Here is a 16,868-nt window from a genome sequence, read left to right as displayed (position 1 = left end):
TTATCTTTTGAAATTCTTCAGTTCTTACAGTCTTAATAAATCATAGATATGATTCATTTGTCATAAAATATACTCTATTTCCTTTTACTTGTTTTTAAACACCTCAGTGATACAGAAAATAGCTAACTTTGAGTATTTTTCCTTCAGTAACAACATCCACACTGAAGAGTGTGGTCAGTGCCCCCTGGTAGAGCTCAGAAGGAATCACTCATCTGGTTTTGACTCATTTTTCCATTTTTCTGTTTCATTGTTTAGATGCTGGGGACAAATACAGTGTGTTCAGACAGCTAGAGCAACCTGCTGACAAGAAAACAGTCGGTAAGAAACTCAACTTCTCTTTGTTTCAAGTCCAATTTCTGTTTTTCCTGCTGTTTAAAGAGGACTAGTTTCACATCTTCCATGAAAAAAAAGCATATCCATACATGAAAACGGGTGAGGGGTTTGGGGTCAGAGCCAGATTATTTCTGGTTAAACATGTAGTTGCAAATTGGGAAAAGCCATCACGCCGCCATGACTGCACTGTTCCATGTTTACGCTGTCCCGTGTTGATCCCAATGTGTTTCCCACCCGTGCTTCATTAGAACAGCTTCTGATGGGGGCTTCTCTTACGACTCCAGTAAGTCATGCTTTGCTGTGACCTTTCTTTGGTATTGCCAGGCTCCATCTTCTCTAATGAGCCCATTAGTTTTCCCTCTTCCTCCAAGCAGCTGCCATGTGAACAGATTCTCTCTTTCAGTCCCTGCATATATTACTACTACAGTGTGTCGAGACATACAAATACATGTTGAAACTTAATGCATTCTGAGTTTTGGTTTGTGCTATAATCAACATCTTGTATGATTTTTTTTTTTTTGCAACACAAATAAGAAATTTTTATAGTGTTTATTTTTATTTTTTTTTTTATTGGTGCAGAAAATGCTCATCTTGAGTATTATTTCCTGTTTGGCAAAAGTAGTAAAGATTTTAAGTTTTGCAATTTGAATTTCCTGGTGGCATGATTATCCTACACCCAGTAGGATGTTTGTCTGAAGTTTACATACATTCATCACTGGGCACCAGAGTTGGTTTTTAATGGGGCTGGATGATATGACTGAAAAAGTATCACGATATAAGCATTTCATATCAGTCGATATCGATGATTATTGATGAGTTTTTTTGTTAAAATATCTTAAATACAGCCAGACTGGAGGCGTGACTGTTTCATCCAGTTTTCTCTCCACGTCTTTGTGTTTTATTTTTAAGCAGTTATGAGACATGGTGGGCAAACCTGAAGCTGCTGCTGCGCAATGTACTCAACAGGTTGTTGCTAGGTAACCAAAGAGTCAACCTGCAGCCGGCTTTAAGATTTCGCCACCGTGTCTCATAGCTGCTTAAAAAAATAAAATGGTGGCATGGAGTCAAAGGAGAGAATTAGTACAACAGCTTGAGAGGAAATTGAGGATAAAAGAGGAAAGGTCACGCCACCATTTTGGCAATATTTCAGATATCTAAAACAAAGTGATCAATAGTTATTATTATAAAACGTTTACATCGTGATTGATTCATATCGTCCGGCCTTCGGCAGAGGTTAAACAATTAAGGGTTGTGATATGACAATGCTCTTGAAACAGACATCGGAACTGGCTTTAGGATGGATAGAACAAACTCTGCTGTAAACGACCAAACTGTGTTTACGGGTCAGGCCTGTACTAACCTACCAATATAAATTCATTTTACATTTTCTACTAAGTAGAGCGGTCAAAAAAATGAAGCCAAAGTGCATTAAACCTTATGTTGAAAAAATTTATGTAACCTTGATTAATGTTTAAAAATCAGTGGAACTGAATTTTAGTCTATATTATTTTTATCCTGTAGAGATTAGAGTAAATACATTTCTTTGGACTTGTCCAACCAGCTCTTGTTTATTAAACATGTTTGTTGTAAATAGCATTCCAACCTGGACAGAGAATAGTACAGATGTATCATTAAAAGCCCCAAAATGAATGACTTTCATGCTGATCATGAGTGGATGTAAACTTGTGACCGGTTGAGTGTTGTTTGTGTGGTGATGTGTGCTGTTTCTTTGGACATGTTGCCCACGGTTCATCACAAGAACTGGAAGTTTACCATTCTCAGCGGACTGTAGGCGTACTGCAGCTAATCCACTCTTCCTCTCTTACAGGATTTGAACTTGAATTGTTGGCTGTTACAGTGCGGATTATGTTTTTTCTTTTTTGTTGCTGATCTTTCCCTCTGTTCTCTTTTTCAAGGGGAAGGATTCGCAGATTTCAAGTCTGTCAATGCTGACGACAGCTTCACAGACTTTAAAACCGCCGACAGCGTCTCTCCACTAGACCCTTCAGATCAGGCCAAGATCTTCCAGCCCGCTTTCCCCTCTGCTTTTCCCAACTCTCAGACTTTACAGCAGCAACCAGCAGTGTCTCTCTCCCAGCCCAAAAATCCTCTCAACATGGCCGACCTGGACCTCTTCTCCTCCGTTCCCGCTCCCACAGAGAAAAAACCTGGCACGTTCCCACCTGTATCATTAGGCCTTCTCCCCGGCGGAGCCAAACCTCCCTCGGATGATTTTGGTGACTTTGCCCTCTTTGGCTCCTCCTCTGAATCCGCTCCGACCGCGGCGGCAGCGGTGGCAGCAGGAGGGGCAGCGGCGGCGGCCACTCAGGATGACTTCGCCGACTTCATGGCATTCGGAAGTTCCGGTGGTGAGCCAAGAAGCGAAGGTGGTGCATCAAAGAAGCCTCAGCAGGGCACGGACAAATACGATGTGCTGAAGCAGCTGTCTCTGGAGGGGGCCGTCTCCTATGACGACGCCAAAGAGAGTGGCGTAGGTGGCGGCTCCTTCTCCTCCCTCAGGAGCGACGCGGACGACTTCGCCGACTTCCAGTCGTCGAAGTTCTGCACAGCGCTCGGTGCCTCCGAGAAGACACTAGTGGACAAGGTGGCCGCTTTCAAGCACGGCAAGGAGGACTCGGCGTCCGTCAAGTCGCTGGACCTGCCATCCATTGGCGGCAGCAGCGCGGGGAAGGACGACTCGGAGGATGCGCTGTCCGTGCAGCTGGACATGAAGCTGTCGGACATGGGCGGGGACCTGAAGCACGTGATGTCAGACAGCTCCTTGGATCTGCCGGGCCTCTCGGCCCACCAGCCCCCCGCCACAGGTGAGGAACTAGTGCGCTTGCTCTGGTGAGGCTCCGCCCAACCGCCATGTTGTTTCAGAGGCCAGCCGGTATCTCGGCTCTCACTGGAGCCACTTACAAAAAAACGCAGTCACCAAACATGCGGTCAAAGAGCAATTAAATGAGGTCTGTGTTGAAGAGAAAATGCTCAGATGCTCCTGAATACGGTGGCCCTGATGCACAAAACACATCGACAAGTCACTAAACACAAATACGTATTTGAAAACACAACATATTCAAAAACACAACGGCATTAACAAAGCACAACTACAAATTAAGCAAACAGAAGAGGTTGGTCCTAGAGGGAACCTGGAGACTGATTGGATGATGACGCTTTAGAACTGGAAGTGATTCTGGCGTTGGCGTGGTTGTTCGAAATATGAATGATGCCAGTGATTACGCCTGGAAGATGTATCATGATATAAGTTTTTCATATCAGTCTATCGATAACTGCCGATATTGATAATTATTTATTAGTTGTGATTTTTTTTTTTTAAACATCTAAAATACTTGGCGTGACCTTTACTGGTTTATCGACAGTTTTCAGTCAACGCTGTTGTTTCATTTTAAGCAGTTAGAAAGCTGCTTAAAAACTCAACTTGCTGCACAAATTACTCAACTTGTTGTTGCCAGGTAACCAAAGAGTGAGTCAGTTGATGCTACCAACCTACCAATTCTGGTTCTAATGTCAAAATGGCGTTTTCCAATCAGCGAAGTCTCCCACTGGGACCTGCCTCTTTCGTTTTCTTAATATTGCTGTGCTTTTTTTTTTTTTTTTTCTAGTTGTGCTTAGTTAGTGTTGTGCTTTTGAATTTGTTGTCATGCATTTAAATTTGTAGTTGTGTTTAGTGATTCGTTGAAGCAGTTTGCACTTCTGGGCCACTGTACTTATAACATATCAGATTAGATGCATCATTTCCTCCATTTGACATTTCATCATCCATCTTTCTTTATTTATTCTCTATTTATTTATTTAATTTATTTATACCTCTCCTCTTTTCACGTCCACGTTCTTCCTTCTCCTTTGCCCCGTATGAGCCGGTATAAAAGCCCCCGCCTGCCCCTCATACCTTATTTAATTTAAACTGACGAGTGCCTGGGTTCTGATGCGTTTGCAGCCGCAGCTCATAGCCGAGGTCCCCGGTCACAGCCTGCCCGACTCCGATAAGCTTCCTGTTGTGTCCCCACCGAGGCGGCGGCACACTCTCGGCGTGCCATTCGCGCGTTGCTGTCGTGTCGAGCGGTGGTGACAGGCGGTCCGGTTGAATACAGATGAGTACAGGAGGCGGTGGGGGCGATCGTCTGAATTATTCAGCTCACAGGTTTTTCTTTTCTTTTCTGGGTTTTTTTTTTTTTGCACAATAGACTGGGAAAAAAAATCCCAAAGGCGTTACCTGAAGGGTATCATTTTCAGCTGCCGTGTGCCGATGGCGAGAAAATCTAGTTTGGATTAAGTGGAAACAGAAAATTTTCCCCCTTTAATAGGAGATTTTGCATGCAGCAACTGGGAGAGAATCTATTTTATTAAAGCGACATTATTGCTGAATGCAATATAAACTTCAGATTTGAGTGCTTGAATGTGGGTGCATGCGGTTCTCTATTTATGTCTGATCGAATATTGTATTACTCTGCAGTACTATTTTGTTTTTTTATTTATTTTTTTGATGATCCTCTGGCTTTGAGGCATTTTTCAGTCCCTATCTCGTGTCGATGAAGGCAAAGTCCAACTCCACCCCGGTACTTGTTGTTGTGGTTCATGTATTAAATGGAAATCAACCCAGTTTCCTTAATATTCAGGTTAGGGTACAGGTCAGCACTTCCTGTTCTTCTTCCCCCCGCCACAGCTTATCATTTATTCATCCAGCGTCTCACTTCCACCTCACGGCTCGTGTTTCATTGCGCCTCACCCGATTCAGCTGGGTAATCTGAGATTTTAAGTAATTGTGGTTTGATGAATACTCCACAGTGCTCTGTTCAGTCTTTATTTGATAGTAGTAATGTAGTTAAAAGTCACAAATTTATTTTATATATATATATATATATATATATATATATATATATATATATATATATATATATATATATATATATATATATATATATATACACACACGTTTGAACAACCTCAAGCTTCACTGGATTTAAATATAAATTATTTGGTAGACAAACACAAAGCACCACATAATTGGGAGGTGGAAGGAAAATATTGCATGTTTTTTCTTTTTTTAATTTTTTACTTCTAAAAATCAGAAAAGTGTTTTACATTAAAACTGAAGTGCAGAAAACTGCACTAATTGCAGTTTTCTGTCGATCTTTATAAAGCCTGACTTGCCGATTCTGATTTTGGCCGATACTGATGTTTTTTTTTTTCATTTGAAAAGTCGCTAAAAACAGTTGGGGGGACTGTTGTTGACCTTCGTCACTGTAGAGAGAAAGACTTTTACAGATTTTTGTGGAGGTGGATAATCTTAACCAAGCAACTGCCGATTACCAATTTCCCAAAACTGAGGAAATCAAGTTTAGTTTATCGGCACACCCCTAGTTTCACCTGTTGTTGCAGTGCAGGTTTAAGTCTTTTAGCGTCGGTTCAGCACCTCTTGGTTTTGGTGATTCTTTTTTGTAAAATAGTTGAAGTTCTTTCATTTTGGCTGGGAAATGTTTGAATATGAATCTCGAAACTCTGCCGTAGGTTCTCTGCTGGATTCAGGTTTGGATTTTGCCTGAATTAACTCATAAAGATACTTCGATCTAATCCACAGTTGGTCAACTCCAAACTCAAAAGCGAATATCTATGCCTGTCACCATTGATTAAAAAAATAAAAATAAAAAATCAAAATAAAATAATCACATGATAAATTTAAATAAACTCAATTATTTCTGTTCTAATGATTAACATATTTTGAATGGCAATTTTGAGTACAGACTTTATAATCTGTTAAATCTACAGTTTCAATTGCATGTGGTTTATATTTTCATTTTATTTATTGTTTTGGGTTGTTTTCATTTTGGACATTTAAAATGTCTTCCAGGTCCAGTGTTAACTTTACAAAGTTAAAGTTTATTGGTCTTTCAGAGGGAAAACTTGCATTTAGATGCCATTATCGATATATTGTTTGAAAATGTTTTCAAAAAATATCATTTATCGCAATAATTCCTGGGACAATTTTATCGTCCAGCTAAATTTACTTGCGTCCTGCTGCAGCAATGTCTGATCTAAAGGAAACTATCCCCACAGCATAACCCCTCCACCATCATGCTTCATATGCCGTTCAGGTTCAGTTTTTTCTCACACTTTGTGTTTTGCACATAGATTTGACCCTCATCTGACCAGAGCAGCTTCTTCTTCCATCAAAACTAAACATTTCCTTCCACTAAACAATTATGTGACAATTCGGCACATAAGATCCCGATAAACACCATGACGTTTGTGGTTGAACTGTGACAAAATATGGAATAGTTCAAGGGTTGCAAATACATTTGCACAGCAAATCATTTCATCCAGGATGTTTCACTGGAGAAAGAAACAAACAGAAATGTAAACATGCTCTATCATATCCCTTAAAGGTCATCTCAGCTAACTTAAACAAGCTCAAATATTGCAAAAAAACAAAAACAAAAAAAAAACAAGAGAAAAAGCTGGTCCATAGAAACATTGATACATTCCTAAGAAACATAAAATTCTGTAAAATCTTCTTTCTCTACTGATCTTGGAGAGCAACTAACCTGTTGTTAAATGTAGCAGGCTGAGCTGTTTGAGCCCCTCTCTATACGCTTTGCACTGTGTTTTAGCAACTGTTTGTATTCTTAAAGAGACAGTATTTCTTTTATGCGTTACCAAATGGACTCAGATCCTCGTTTTATCCTCTTTTTTTTCGGCCCTTTTCGTTTCACTTCAATGAACGCCGCATGGATTTCTCATCCGTGTTTCTGCGGTTCTGGCTCTCTGAGAACGTAGTGAAGTTAGCATTACCCTTCCTGCCTTGCTTTTTTGCTGCAGTGTGCCTGCTTTTTTTCAATTTGTGAAATTGACAAGAACATAAAAGATGGTGAGCATTTTATGCATAAAAAACAACAACAAAAAAGAAACGTATTGCAAGCTGTTTTTATCCAAGAAGAAATGTATACATAAAGATTTTAGTAGTGTATTTTTATTACAGGAATACAAACTGTCTTATTTTGAGGCTAGAGAGAGACTCCTTGGTCTTGCTGTGATGCAAACTGTTAATGTTCAATGTATCCTGCAGTATTTAGTGATGAATTTCAGTGTTTTCAAACCTAAGAAGGTTATTTCACTGTAGCAAGAGAAAAAAGGATACTGTCTCTTTAAATCTGTCTGATTGGATGTATTTAAGGCCCTCTCTAGGAGGTCAGGTGTAAGATGGCCCGCTTTGTTTTCTGTAACCCTTTGAGTGCTTTAACTTCCTCTCATTTCCATCAGATTAAGGCAGATGTGAAATTATTCCCCTTTCTGTTTTTACTATCTCGTCTCACATTTGACCAAATGTAAAAATCTTGCTGCTTTTCTTTTTGTTCTCTAAATTTGACTCGTTCTGCCCATGTTTCTTTTTTCTTTTATCCCCTTTAGGGCCTCAAAGGGTTACTTCCTCCTTGCCTTGTTCTTTGGGTTATCTTCTCAACCAGGCTTTCCAAATGTTCTGTACTCAAATCCTTTTTCCAAAACCACCTGTTGCTTAACTAATAGTCAAGAGTTTGTCAACTCCCTAAAAACTGCTGATTCTAGTCTGTGAATGTGCCTTCTCTTTCTGGTTTCTGCTTTCTTTACCTACGGATTTTTGTTTGTCCGTTTTCACCTTCTTGTTCGTTCTTTTTCTGCCTCCACTCCTGACTCTGCATGCTTCCTGTAATCAAAAATGACTGAGTTTTAATTTTTACAAGTGTTAGTTTCACGAAACCTCTTGTAACAGTAGGCTTCTTTCACACAGTACTTTGTGACCTTTTCTCTCTTTCTCTCTACTGATGTTATCGTAATAAACTTTACTGTTGGTATTGCTCAAATGCGTACCGTCTTATTTTTTCCGTCTTCTTTCCTTCTTTGAGAAGAGTAACCCGGGTTAGTTACAAATAATTACCCTCCTTGTCAATTTCACAAATTGCTTGGTACATTTCTGGCCCTGTTATGCAAAAATAGGAAGGGTTCAACAAGGTGGAAGTAGGTGTTTGTTCAGATGAGAGGAAAAAGCATGCTGTGCGGGCGTCAGATAATATTAGTTTTAAAGGAATGCAGGAGAAACAGATGAAGTTTTGATTGATGCCCTTTAAATAGAAATCCTTCTGGTGGAAGAAAACACCATTAATATTAGTTTATTGTAATTTCCCTGCATAGCTGATATACATGTACAACAAAAGGAGATTGTGTTTAATAACAGGGAAAATAAGTAATTAATACACTGTCTTTCTCAGTAAATGTATTTCTAAATGGGATTTTAACATGATGTCAACAATCTAAGGTAGCTACATGCAAAAATGCAAAATCATAATGAAGAAAAGAAGCAAGGTAAAGAAACCAGCTGAAATATGTCACTATTTAGAAAGCAGTCTCGCTCTCTGTGTAAATTAATATCAACTTCACTGATGACCTAATCTAAAGGTTTTTCAGAAGAAGCATGTCATGATGGGCAAAAGGTAAAAACTTTTTGAAGACCATCGAAACTTTAGTAGCTGTGTTTCCATTAACCATAAAATTGCGCAAATTCTTATGAAAATAACTCGCGTTATCTAGAAAAAAACGTATGTTTTTTCTTAAAAAATGTTTGTGCATGATATGTCTTTTCAGCCATATCGGAATTTTTTTCATATCTCATGAGTCACGTGATCAACAGCTGGATGCTACTTCTGCCAAAAACGCAGAAGAAGACAACAGGAAGTGGTAGGAGGATGATGGTTTGTTTTTGTTGCTTTTCGGACAATGTTTAGCTGGCTCCACTAGAGCTCCCTCAGCCTCACACAGTTTATAAAAGTTGTGTGTCATTCAGATGTGTTGAATCCATAGCTTTTCTGTAAAATCACCAACTACAATTTCCCCAAAACATTGCTTGCGTAGCCGCACACAAGTAATAAGGGGTTAGTCGCTCCAACGCCTGAACCTGAAGGCTGATAGATGATGAATGCTAGCGTGATTTTAATTTCAATTCTTATTTAATGGGAACATTGCGAAATTGTTTTCTTTTTTTTTTCTTTTTTTTTTTTTACATTAGCTTAACATAGACAAAGATTTGCTCACATTTTTAACGGAAACAGCTATTGTTAGAAATGCTAATTGCATTGGTTAGGGGCATTTTTCAAACATCTTGGTCTTCCAGTGAGAACCATTTGAGCGATAATATCCAACAGAATTTGCACCATCCATGAGCATGAGATCTTCGCTTTCTTTGCTAGTAATCAAAAATAATTACCACAATAGTTTACCAGGAACAAATGACTACTAGCAACGAGCTTCAGAAAGACTTGGAATAAATATTTTTTTATATATAGCAAATTTTCACTCAACTGAAGTGGCTCCGACTTACTGCATATTACTACTCTGCTGAAGAAAAATCATGCTGAAGCTCATTTAATCTTTACCACTAAAACCATATGAGAATTTCCTGGTAGGATGGGACCAAAATTGAACTATTCAGTAGCCACACCACTTTCGAGGTAGAAGTGTTTCTATGTGTCACCACAGAAAACACAATGCTTGACCTGGAACCCTGTGCTTTTAAATTAAAGGTTTGCCTTTTTTATTTTTGAGAATAAGTATGTGATAAAGCTAAAGTTTATATTTTTATTCATTCTTACCAGGAGTGGCAATAAATGTGGCTGTTACTGTTCAATTCAGGCATTTAAATGATCAAAATATCATATTGTGTTAAGAATAATCCACTGTGTGGGAGGGAGCTTGTCTTTCCCAAATGAAGTGTTATTTGCTGAAATCTAAATTATGCCATTGCCATATTGAGAGTGCCAAATGTTTTAGGATTTTATTGTTACACTCTCAGCTGAAAAGATGTTAAAGCGAAATGTGTCGACAATTTGATTCCGATTTTCACAGTTTGTCTTCTCATGCGGATTTTAGCATGTAAGGAGGAACTGTTAGGTCTAATTTTTCCCTCATTTTTGCTCGGTTTTCAACACCCTAACAGTAGGTGAGGTTTGTTGACAAGCGATGTGGTCTTACCCGTTGCATGGGTAAAACTGAATCAAAATGGAAAAACTCTGCTTTTGGGATTAAAGATGGTAAGTAGCATACAGCTGCTGCTGATCAAATGCAATTGATCACCTCATCAATTGTGTGACAGCTTTGACAGTTTGCTGCTATGGAGCATTGAGGTATGTGTCAACAGTATGCCAGGAGGGAAAGACATTAATCCAACTCCACTTCATTTACCTAGAAAGAGTGGTTTTATATTTGGGAAGGTGTGAATGTTCAATCAAACTCTGATACAAACCAAGAAAGCAAACTCTGTTCCAGCTAAACACCTGGGTCTCAGTTTGGTCGAAGTAAAATCTGGTTTGGTTCGAATGCATATGTGGATTCAAGCGGACTAGAGACCACCCCAGAAGCAGAAAGTGGACTATAGTGCAGGGAATTCTGGGTAAAAACAACCAAAACAAACTCACGAGTCTAGAGATAGCGGGAGAAATGGCTTGTCTTCTACTAAAGAGAAATCCTACAGTCACTAAAACCTGATGCCACTCCATTTTAGTTAACATTCAGTGAAGAAGGTATTTGCATTCAATGTCTTCTTCAATGTCGTTTCCTTCAGTAGTTCTTGATGTAGTGCCACCACAGGCGAGGAGGTGAACAGGTTTTTCAAAGGGTTTGGATTGTTTGAGACAGTGCCATGTGAAAGCAAACCACACCAGCTGAAAATTTAACAAATGTTGCTATTTGGGTCCCGGATCGAACCGAATCTACCAGAATATGTGGTGTGAAACCGTCCTTAGTGATCCTGGAGTCTTCACCGCTCCAGGTTGTTGACCCTCTCCATGCACCTTAGGTTTTAGGTTACTTTGCAGCCATAACACCAGGATGCCTTGCCAGACATGGAATCGACCTTGAACTCCTCTGTTTATCAATGTATTGTAGACCATCTGTCCCCCATCTGAAGTTTAATAGCAATCAATTTTTTTTTTTTATTGAAGCACCATTTTGTGAAAGAATGGGCCAAAATTATTGGTGCTTAAGGTGTTTTTATGTAATTCTGAAACATCTGGTGTACATAATTTTTCATCGCATAGCTTTTAAAATTTACTTGACTCTTTATTTAATAAAGATCGTTGACAGAGTGAAATCTGTTGTTTGGGCACTGGAGATTTTCTAAAAAACAAAAATAAAAAACAATTTCTATGATGTAGTAAAGCTAAAAAAAATAGATTTGAAAAAGGGTCCACTTTCTTTTTACCATGACTGTATGCTAGCATCTGCTCACTCAACAGAAAATGTTTTTCAAACTGTTAAGCAGTGTGGTGTCTCACCTCTGATCTCCAATAAAAGGGATGGTGAAAGGAATGACGGCCGGCTCGTAATGGAGACAGTTATACATCCATTTTAACATCATGCTACAGTAAAATACCCTAATGAAAGAAATTGCAAAAATTCTTATTTTTATGAGTAATTTTTTCCCATTATTTTGCAATTGATGTGGACTAACACACGTTTTATTTCGAAATGTTTATGCATTTTTCAATCTTGAGAGCATCATGGAAACAGCAGTATGGAAGACTTTACTATTACAGTAGGTAACTTTTATAAACTATGTATTTTTTTTATATATTTAAAACTCTTGCCATGTTGTCAATGTTATTACAGTAAAAGATGAGACAGATAATCTATCTAATATATATAGATAATCTATCTATAATCAATTTATCTAAATTTTTTCACCTTAACGTTCTGATGGTGGAGAAACAATGTCATTGGTTGTTATGCTAACTAGCCTGAGTGTTCATGGCAGGCTCTGCTGTGGGGAACTAGCTGTAGCGTAGCAGTGAACAAGGGAGAGGACGTGCATACACGAGTGTGATTGACATTGCTAAGACTTTCCAAAAGCAGGAGGCACAATACAACGCAGGGCATCCTGGGTAAATACAACCAAAACAAACATGTGTTTAACACTAGCAGGAGAAATGACTTGTAGTATTTTATGAATGACTAAAGAGAAATCCTACATCCACTAAGATCCGACACCACTCCATTTTTATTGACATTTTGTGAAGGATGTTGTGCTTAGTGTCTTCTTCTTCAAAGGTTTTTGTGTCATTTCCCTTAATGGTTCTTGGTGCAGCGCCACCACAGGCGAGGGAAGGGGAATAGGATTTTAGAAGGGTTTGGCTTGTTTGACACAATGTACAGCAAAAACGAACCACACCAGCTGAAGATATGACGCATGTTGCAACTTGAGCCGTGAAAACACCCTAAATGTTACTGAAATAGTTTGAGCATCATTCAAAGGCAATAATTAATGACATTCATATCTGTGGTCAGTGTATGTATGCTTCTTAAATTCTTACTGTATGAATAATGCTACAGCTTGTTTTTCGTCCTTGTATCTTTGTGCTATCCCCACGAACCACCCAGTATGTCTGTGTTGTCGTTATAGAAAGAGACGACATGAAGTTTGACCCGTTTAGGACGTCGGCCCTCAGCACACTGTCCAGCTACGACTGGTCAGATCGAGATGAAAGTCTGGCCAGCGATCTGAGAAAGCCCCAGGGCATGGAAGGGGCTTCTCTATCATCTTTAGTACCGTCACAGAGGAACGAACTCAGCTTTGGCAGCACTGAAAACATGTCCAATGGCTCCCCGGCAAAGGTCACAACCTCTTTAGCCTCAGAGAATGGATCTTTGGGAGGCGACAAGTTCGAGGCCTTTGCCGACTTCGGTTCCTCGGACCAGCCTGGCGACGACAATGACTTTGGAGATTTTGCCAGTACTGTTTCTGAAAAGTCAGACTCGGCCGCTGTCACTACGGAGGTGGGTTCGGAGGGAAACCCTGGCGAGTTTCCGGACGAATTTGGCACATTCCAAGGGGACAAGCCCAAATTCGACAAGTTTGACTTCCTGAAAGCCAGCACTCAAACCAAAGTCAAATCCAGCGAGGAGATGATCAAGAACGAGCTCGCAACTTTTGACCTGTCTGTTCAAGGTGAGTCTTCATGACTTTTCAACCACACCAGAGCACAGATAATTAGATGCATTTATATGTAATGTAAACATGTTCATGCAGTTTACATACACCAAATAAAAACAATTTTTTTTTCTCACTGTCTAAAGTTAAATCTGACTATTTACGATTTACCAAATTATTTTTATTTGCTAAATGCCACAATAATGAGAGAATACGTCCAAAGATTTGTTACCTAATTTATTAAATGTAAACAATAGACCATGTGTTCTTTTTTAAATCTGTATCTCAAATCGTGATGAAACTCTACAGTGCCCCCAGGAGGGAATGAGAGATTTTTTTTTTCCTTTGCATTACTTTGCAAAACTATTGAATTCTCTCACAATAATTTGCAGGTACACCCTGCTTTTGTTAGTATACCATCACAGTGATAATAAATGTCTATTTAAAATTGCACATATTTACACATTTAAAGGCCTCATCACTGAAACTGTGTTTATACATTTTCACGTATTTGGGGCAGAATATGGTGAAGATTGGACTGCGCATGAAAATCGGCCCTTTTATTAACCATTTAGACTACAAACATTAAAAACACACAAGCAAATGTGTCGGATAAAAAAATAACTTTAAAATAGTCTAAATAGTTTGGAAGTATTTTTCTTAGTTGTCTTCTTACAGAAAGTTTCTGTCTTAGAGCAGGACTAAAAAACCCAAGATTGACGTGTTTGCCTCTGGCATTTTGCATATAAGTTGGTGCTGTATTTGCATCCTAAAGAAGAAGATATAAAACTTCAGATATCTCACACATACATGAAGATGCTTTACAAAACATGCTATAGTTGCAGAAAGACTTTCAGTGTTCAAGATTCCGCATGAACAGATTAGAAATGCGTGCAAAGCAAAAAAGTTCCCACGATGTCCATAGGGGTCTTCATACAACAGAACTTACAAAAAGTCCTTCTAAAATTGCACCTGTAAGATGTAAAGTTCAGCTAATATTAGCCGGAAGAATAGTCATCCTTTAAAGTGTCATTTTTCACAGAGATTTTGTGGAAACTCTATGTTCAGACGAAAAGAGCTGACATTTTCTACAGTAAAACACAAAGTACCATCAAACCTACATACTCTGCTCTCCCAACCGATCTCTTAGTGAACATGTGTTTGTCCATGTGGGAGTGACAGAGAGAAACTTATGAAATGAACAATGAACAGGAACGTGGACTTCAAATTATTTCAGTTTGCCGAAATAACTTAAAATTTATTACATTTCCACAAGACCAAACTGGCTAAAACTGGTGTGTCCTATCCATCAGTAATATCTAATCTGAGTGATGGTGAAGTGAAACAATAGCAAGCAGCAGCAGATTTTTCAGATTTCCGAGGGGAGCAGCTGAATGTAATCTCCAACCTTTTGGCTCCTCGCCGCTCTACCTCCACCCGATCTGTAATGGAGCCGTCAGACATTAGATGGTGGTGTTGCCATGACAGTCCCGCTCTAATGGCACTGACCACCGAGATGGATTATTGGAGGCCCGAAAAATCCATGAGCCGAAATTAACCGGAACCGTTTTTCCTTTAACTGCTGTTTGCCGGCGTTACGTTCCACAAATAATTAATTACACCGAGATAAAAGCCCCCATGAGACTCCTCCCTCCCTGGGCCGGGTTTAATTCGTCTGAAGTAGAAGGGCCTCGCTAACATTTCTTTGCCCCATGTAGCAGTCATCTGATCGCAGTGGGGTTTTGCGGCGGGGTTAGTGGCTGTGGGGAAAGATGACACGTCCCTCTGTCAGGGTTGTGGAGGAGCTGGGTCTGGATTACCCGACTCTGGATGAGCTTCAGGTCCCGTTAGAACACAGAGGGCTTCGGTTTGTGCCCATGTTTGGTGTGGTACATTGCCAGGATTTGTTTGTCTGTGAATTATTCCTGTTTGCATATCCCTGACTTTATTTTGTACCTAATTATTAGGGATAAAAATGAAGCTTTTACTTACCCTATAAAAGTGTCTATGGAATTTGGCCACACACAGAGAGTGAGTATTAATGCAAGTGTACACCATCACTGCAAACTGCTAAAAATAAGTATTCACACCTAATGAAATTTTACTCATTTTGTGAAGTTACAGTCACAAGCTTTTGTGTATATAAATGGGATTTTGTACAAAGTAAATCATAATTATGAAATGTACGTTTCTACTGATTAAATACCATAATCTGAGCCTTCAAAATGTATCTGAAACATTGCGCCTGAAGGCCAAACTATATTAATTAACTATGTTACTGTCATTCAAATGCAACATTTGAATGAAGGCCGTTTTCACAAACCAGAACTAAAAATGCATTCAACTTAACCTTCCTTCAGCACCTTTCTTTCACCTTTTCTCAACTTCTACTTCAAACTGTCGTCTTCATTCATGAAAGCAGAGCAGCGCACAGTAGCCAGCTTCACCGCCAAGCAGGCAGGATCCGGCGGTGTTAGTAATTCAAGTTCATTTCAATCTCTAATCTTGGTTAATATAACAAAAAACTTCATTCTGAAGGTATGGCGTTGCGCCACAATCAACTACGTGTAGAGGAAATTCTGAGTTAGATTAGATAATTACACTGAATCAGGTCTGAAATTTTGGATGTAGTTCAACCGTTTTGACCAATTGTTTGACGTTCCTTCTCTGGCCTTTTCCTCTCCCGTCCTGGCCTCAGGCTCTCACAAACGCAGTCACAGTTTGGGCGAGAAGGAGATCGGGCGTTCGCCTCCGTCTCCCGCTCCAGAGCAGCCTTTCAGAGACCGCTCCAACACGCTGAACGAGAAGCCCACCCTGCCCGTCATCAGGGACAAGTACAAAGACCTGACCGGGGAGGTGGAGGTGAGCAAGTCCCTCAGTGTGCTGCAGCTGTTTTGTTCTGGTTTTGTCTTTGTGTGAGCTAACTGCAGCTCCTGGTTGCTGCAGGAAAGCGAGCGGTACGCATACGAGTGGCAGAGGTGTCTGGAAAGCGCTCTGGAGGTTTGTGTTCGACTTTGTCACCATTCAGCATTTTGTTAGTGTTTTCTGTCCCAGATCTTCTTTTATGTACGACGGAATATTGGGACTATAGCAAGAAAAACATATGCATTACAAGAATAAAGTCATAATACTTGAATAAAAAACTCAGTATTATGAGAATAAAGTTGTAGTATTTCAAGAATAAATACGACTTTATACAAGATCAAAATCATATTTTAAGAATTAAGTGCAAATATGAGAATAAAGTCATATTTTGTGAATAAAGTCATAGTAATATGATTATTATTTATGAAAATTCTCATTATTTTTGTAGTACTATGATTTTATTATAATAATTTTATTACTTTATTCTTGTCATTTAAATGTTTTTATTATTTTCTTGGCGTGGCCCTAATCCTCCTGTACTGATGTAGATATGAAGGCAAACTATTTCTCTCCAATCCAAAAGTAATTGAAAGATGTTTTGGATTTTTATTTCATGGTAACAAAAAGCTTCATTGATATGTTTCAACATTTCTGAGGAAACCAGATTCCTAAAAATACTCCCCCCCCCCAAAAAAAA

General features: G+C 39.3%; 1 protein-coding gene across 9 annotated transcripts in view; it reads left to right on the top strand.

Moving 5' to 3' along the window:
* The window catches only part of synrg (synergin, gamma), a 47,431-nt gene that overhangs the window by 18,778 nt on the left and 11,785 nt on the right, over window positions 1-16,868 (top strand). For all 9 annotated transcript variants that reach the window (XM_015032569.1, XM_015032570.1, XM_015032568.1 and 6 more), the window contains 5 exons: window positions 256-318; window positions 2,250-3,158; window positions 12,779-13,324; window positions 16,005-16,168; window positions 16,253-16,306. In XM_015032569.1, coding sequence (XP_014888055.1) covers window positions 256-318; window positions 2,250-3,158; window positions 12,779-13,324; window positions 16,005-16,168; window positions 16,253-16,306 — 1,736 coding nt within the window. The remainder of the gene's footprint in view (window positions 1-255; window positions 319-2,249; window positions 3,159-12,778; window positions 13,325-16,004; window positions 16,169-16,252; window positions 16,307-16,868) is intronic.

The sequence above is a fragment of the Poecilia latipinna genome, unplaced genomic scaffold, assembly GCF_001443285.1.
Source record: "Poecilia latipinna isolate Pla-1442-1.1 unplaced genomic scaffold, P_latipinna-1.0 Scaffold246, whole genome shotgun sequence".
In the NCBI taxonomy this organism is placed as follows: Eukaryota; Metazoa; Chordata; class Actinopteri; order Cyprinodontiformes; family Poeciliidae; genus Poecilia; species Poecilia latipinna.
Note: the sequence above shows the minus strand (reverse complement) of the source record. Positions and strands in the feature narration are given on the sequence as shown.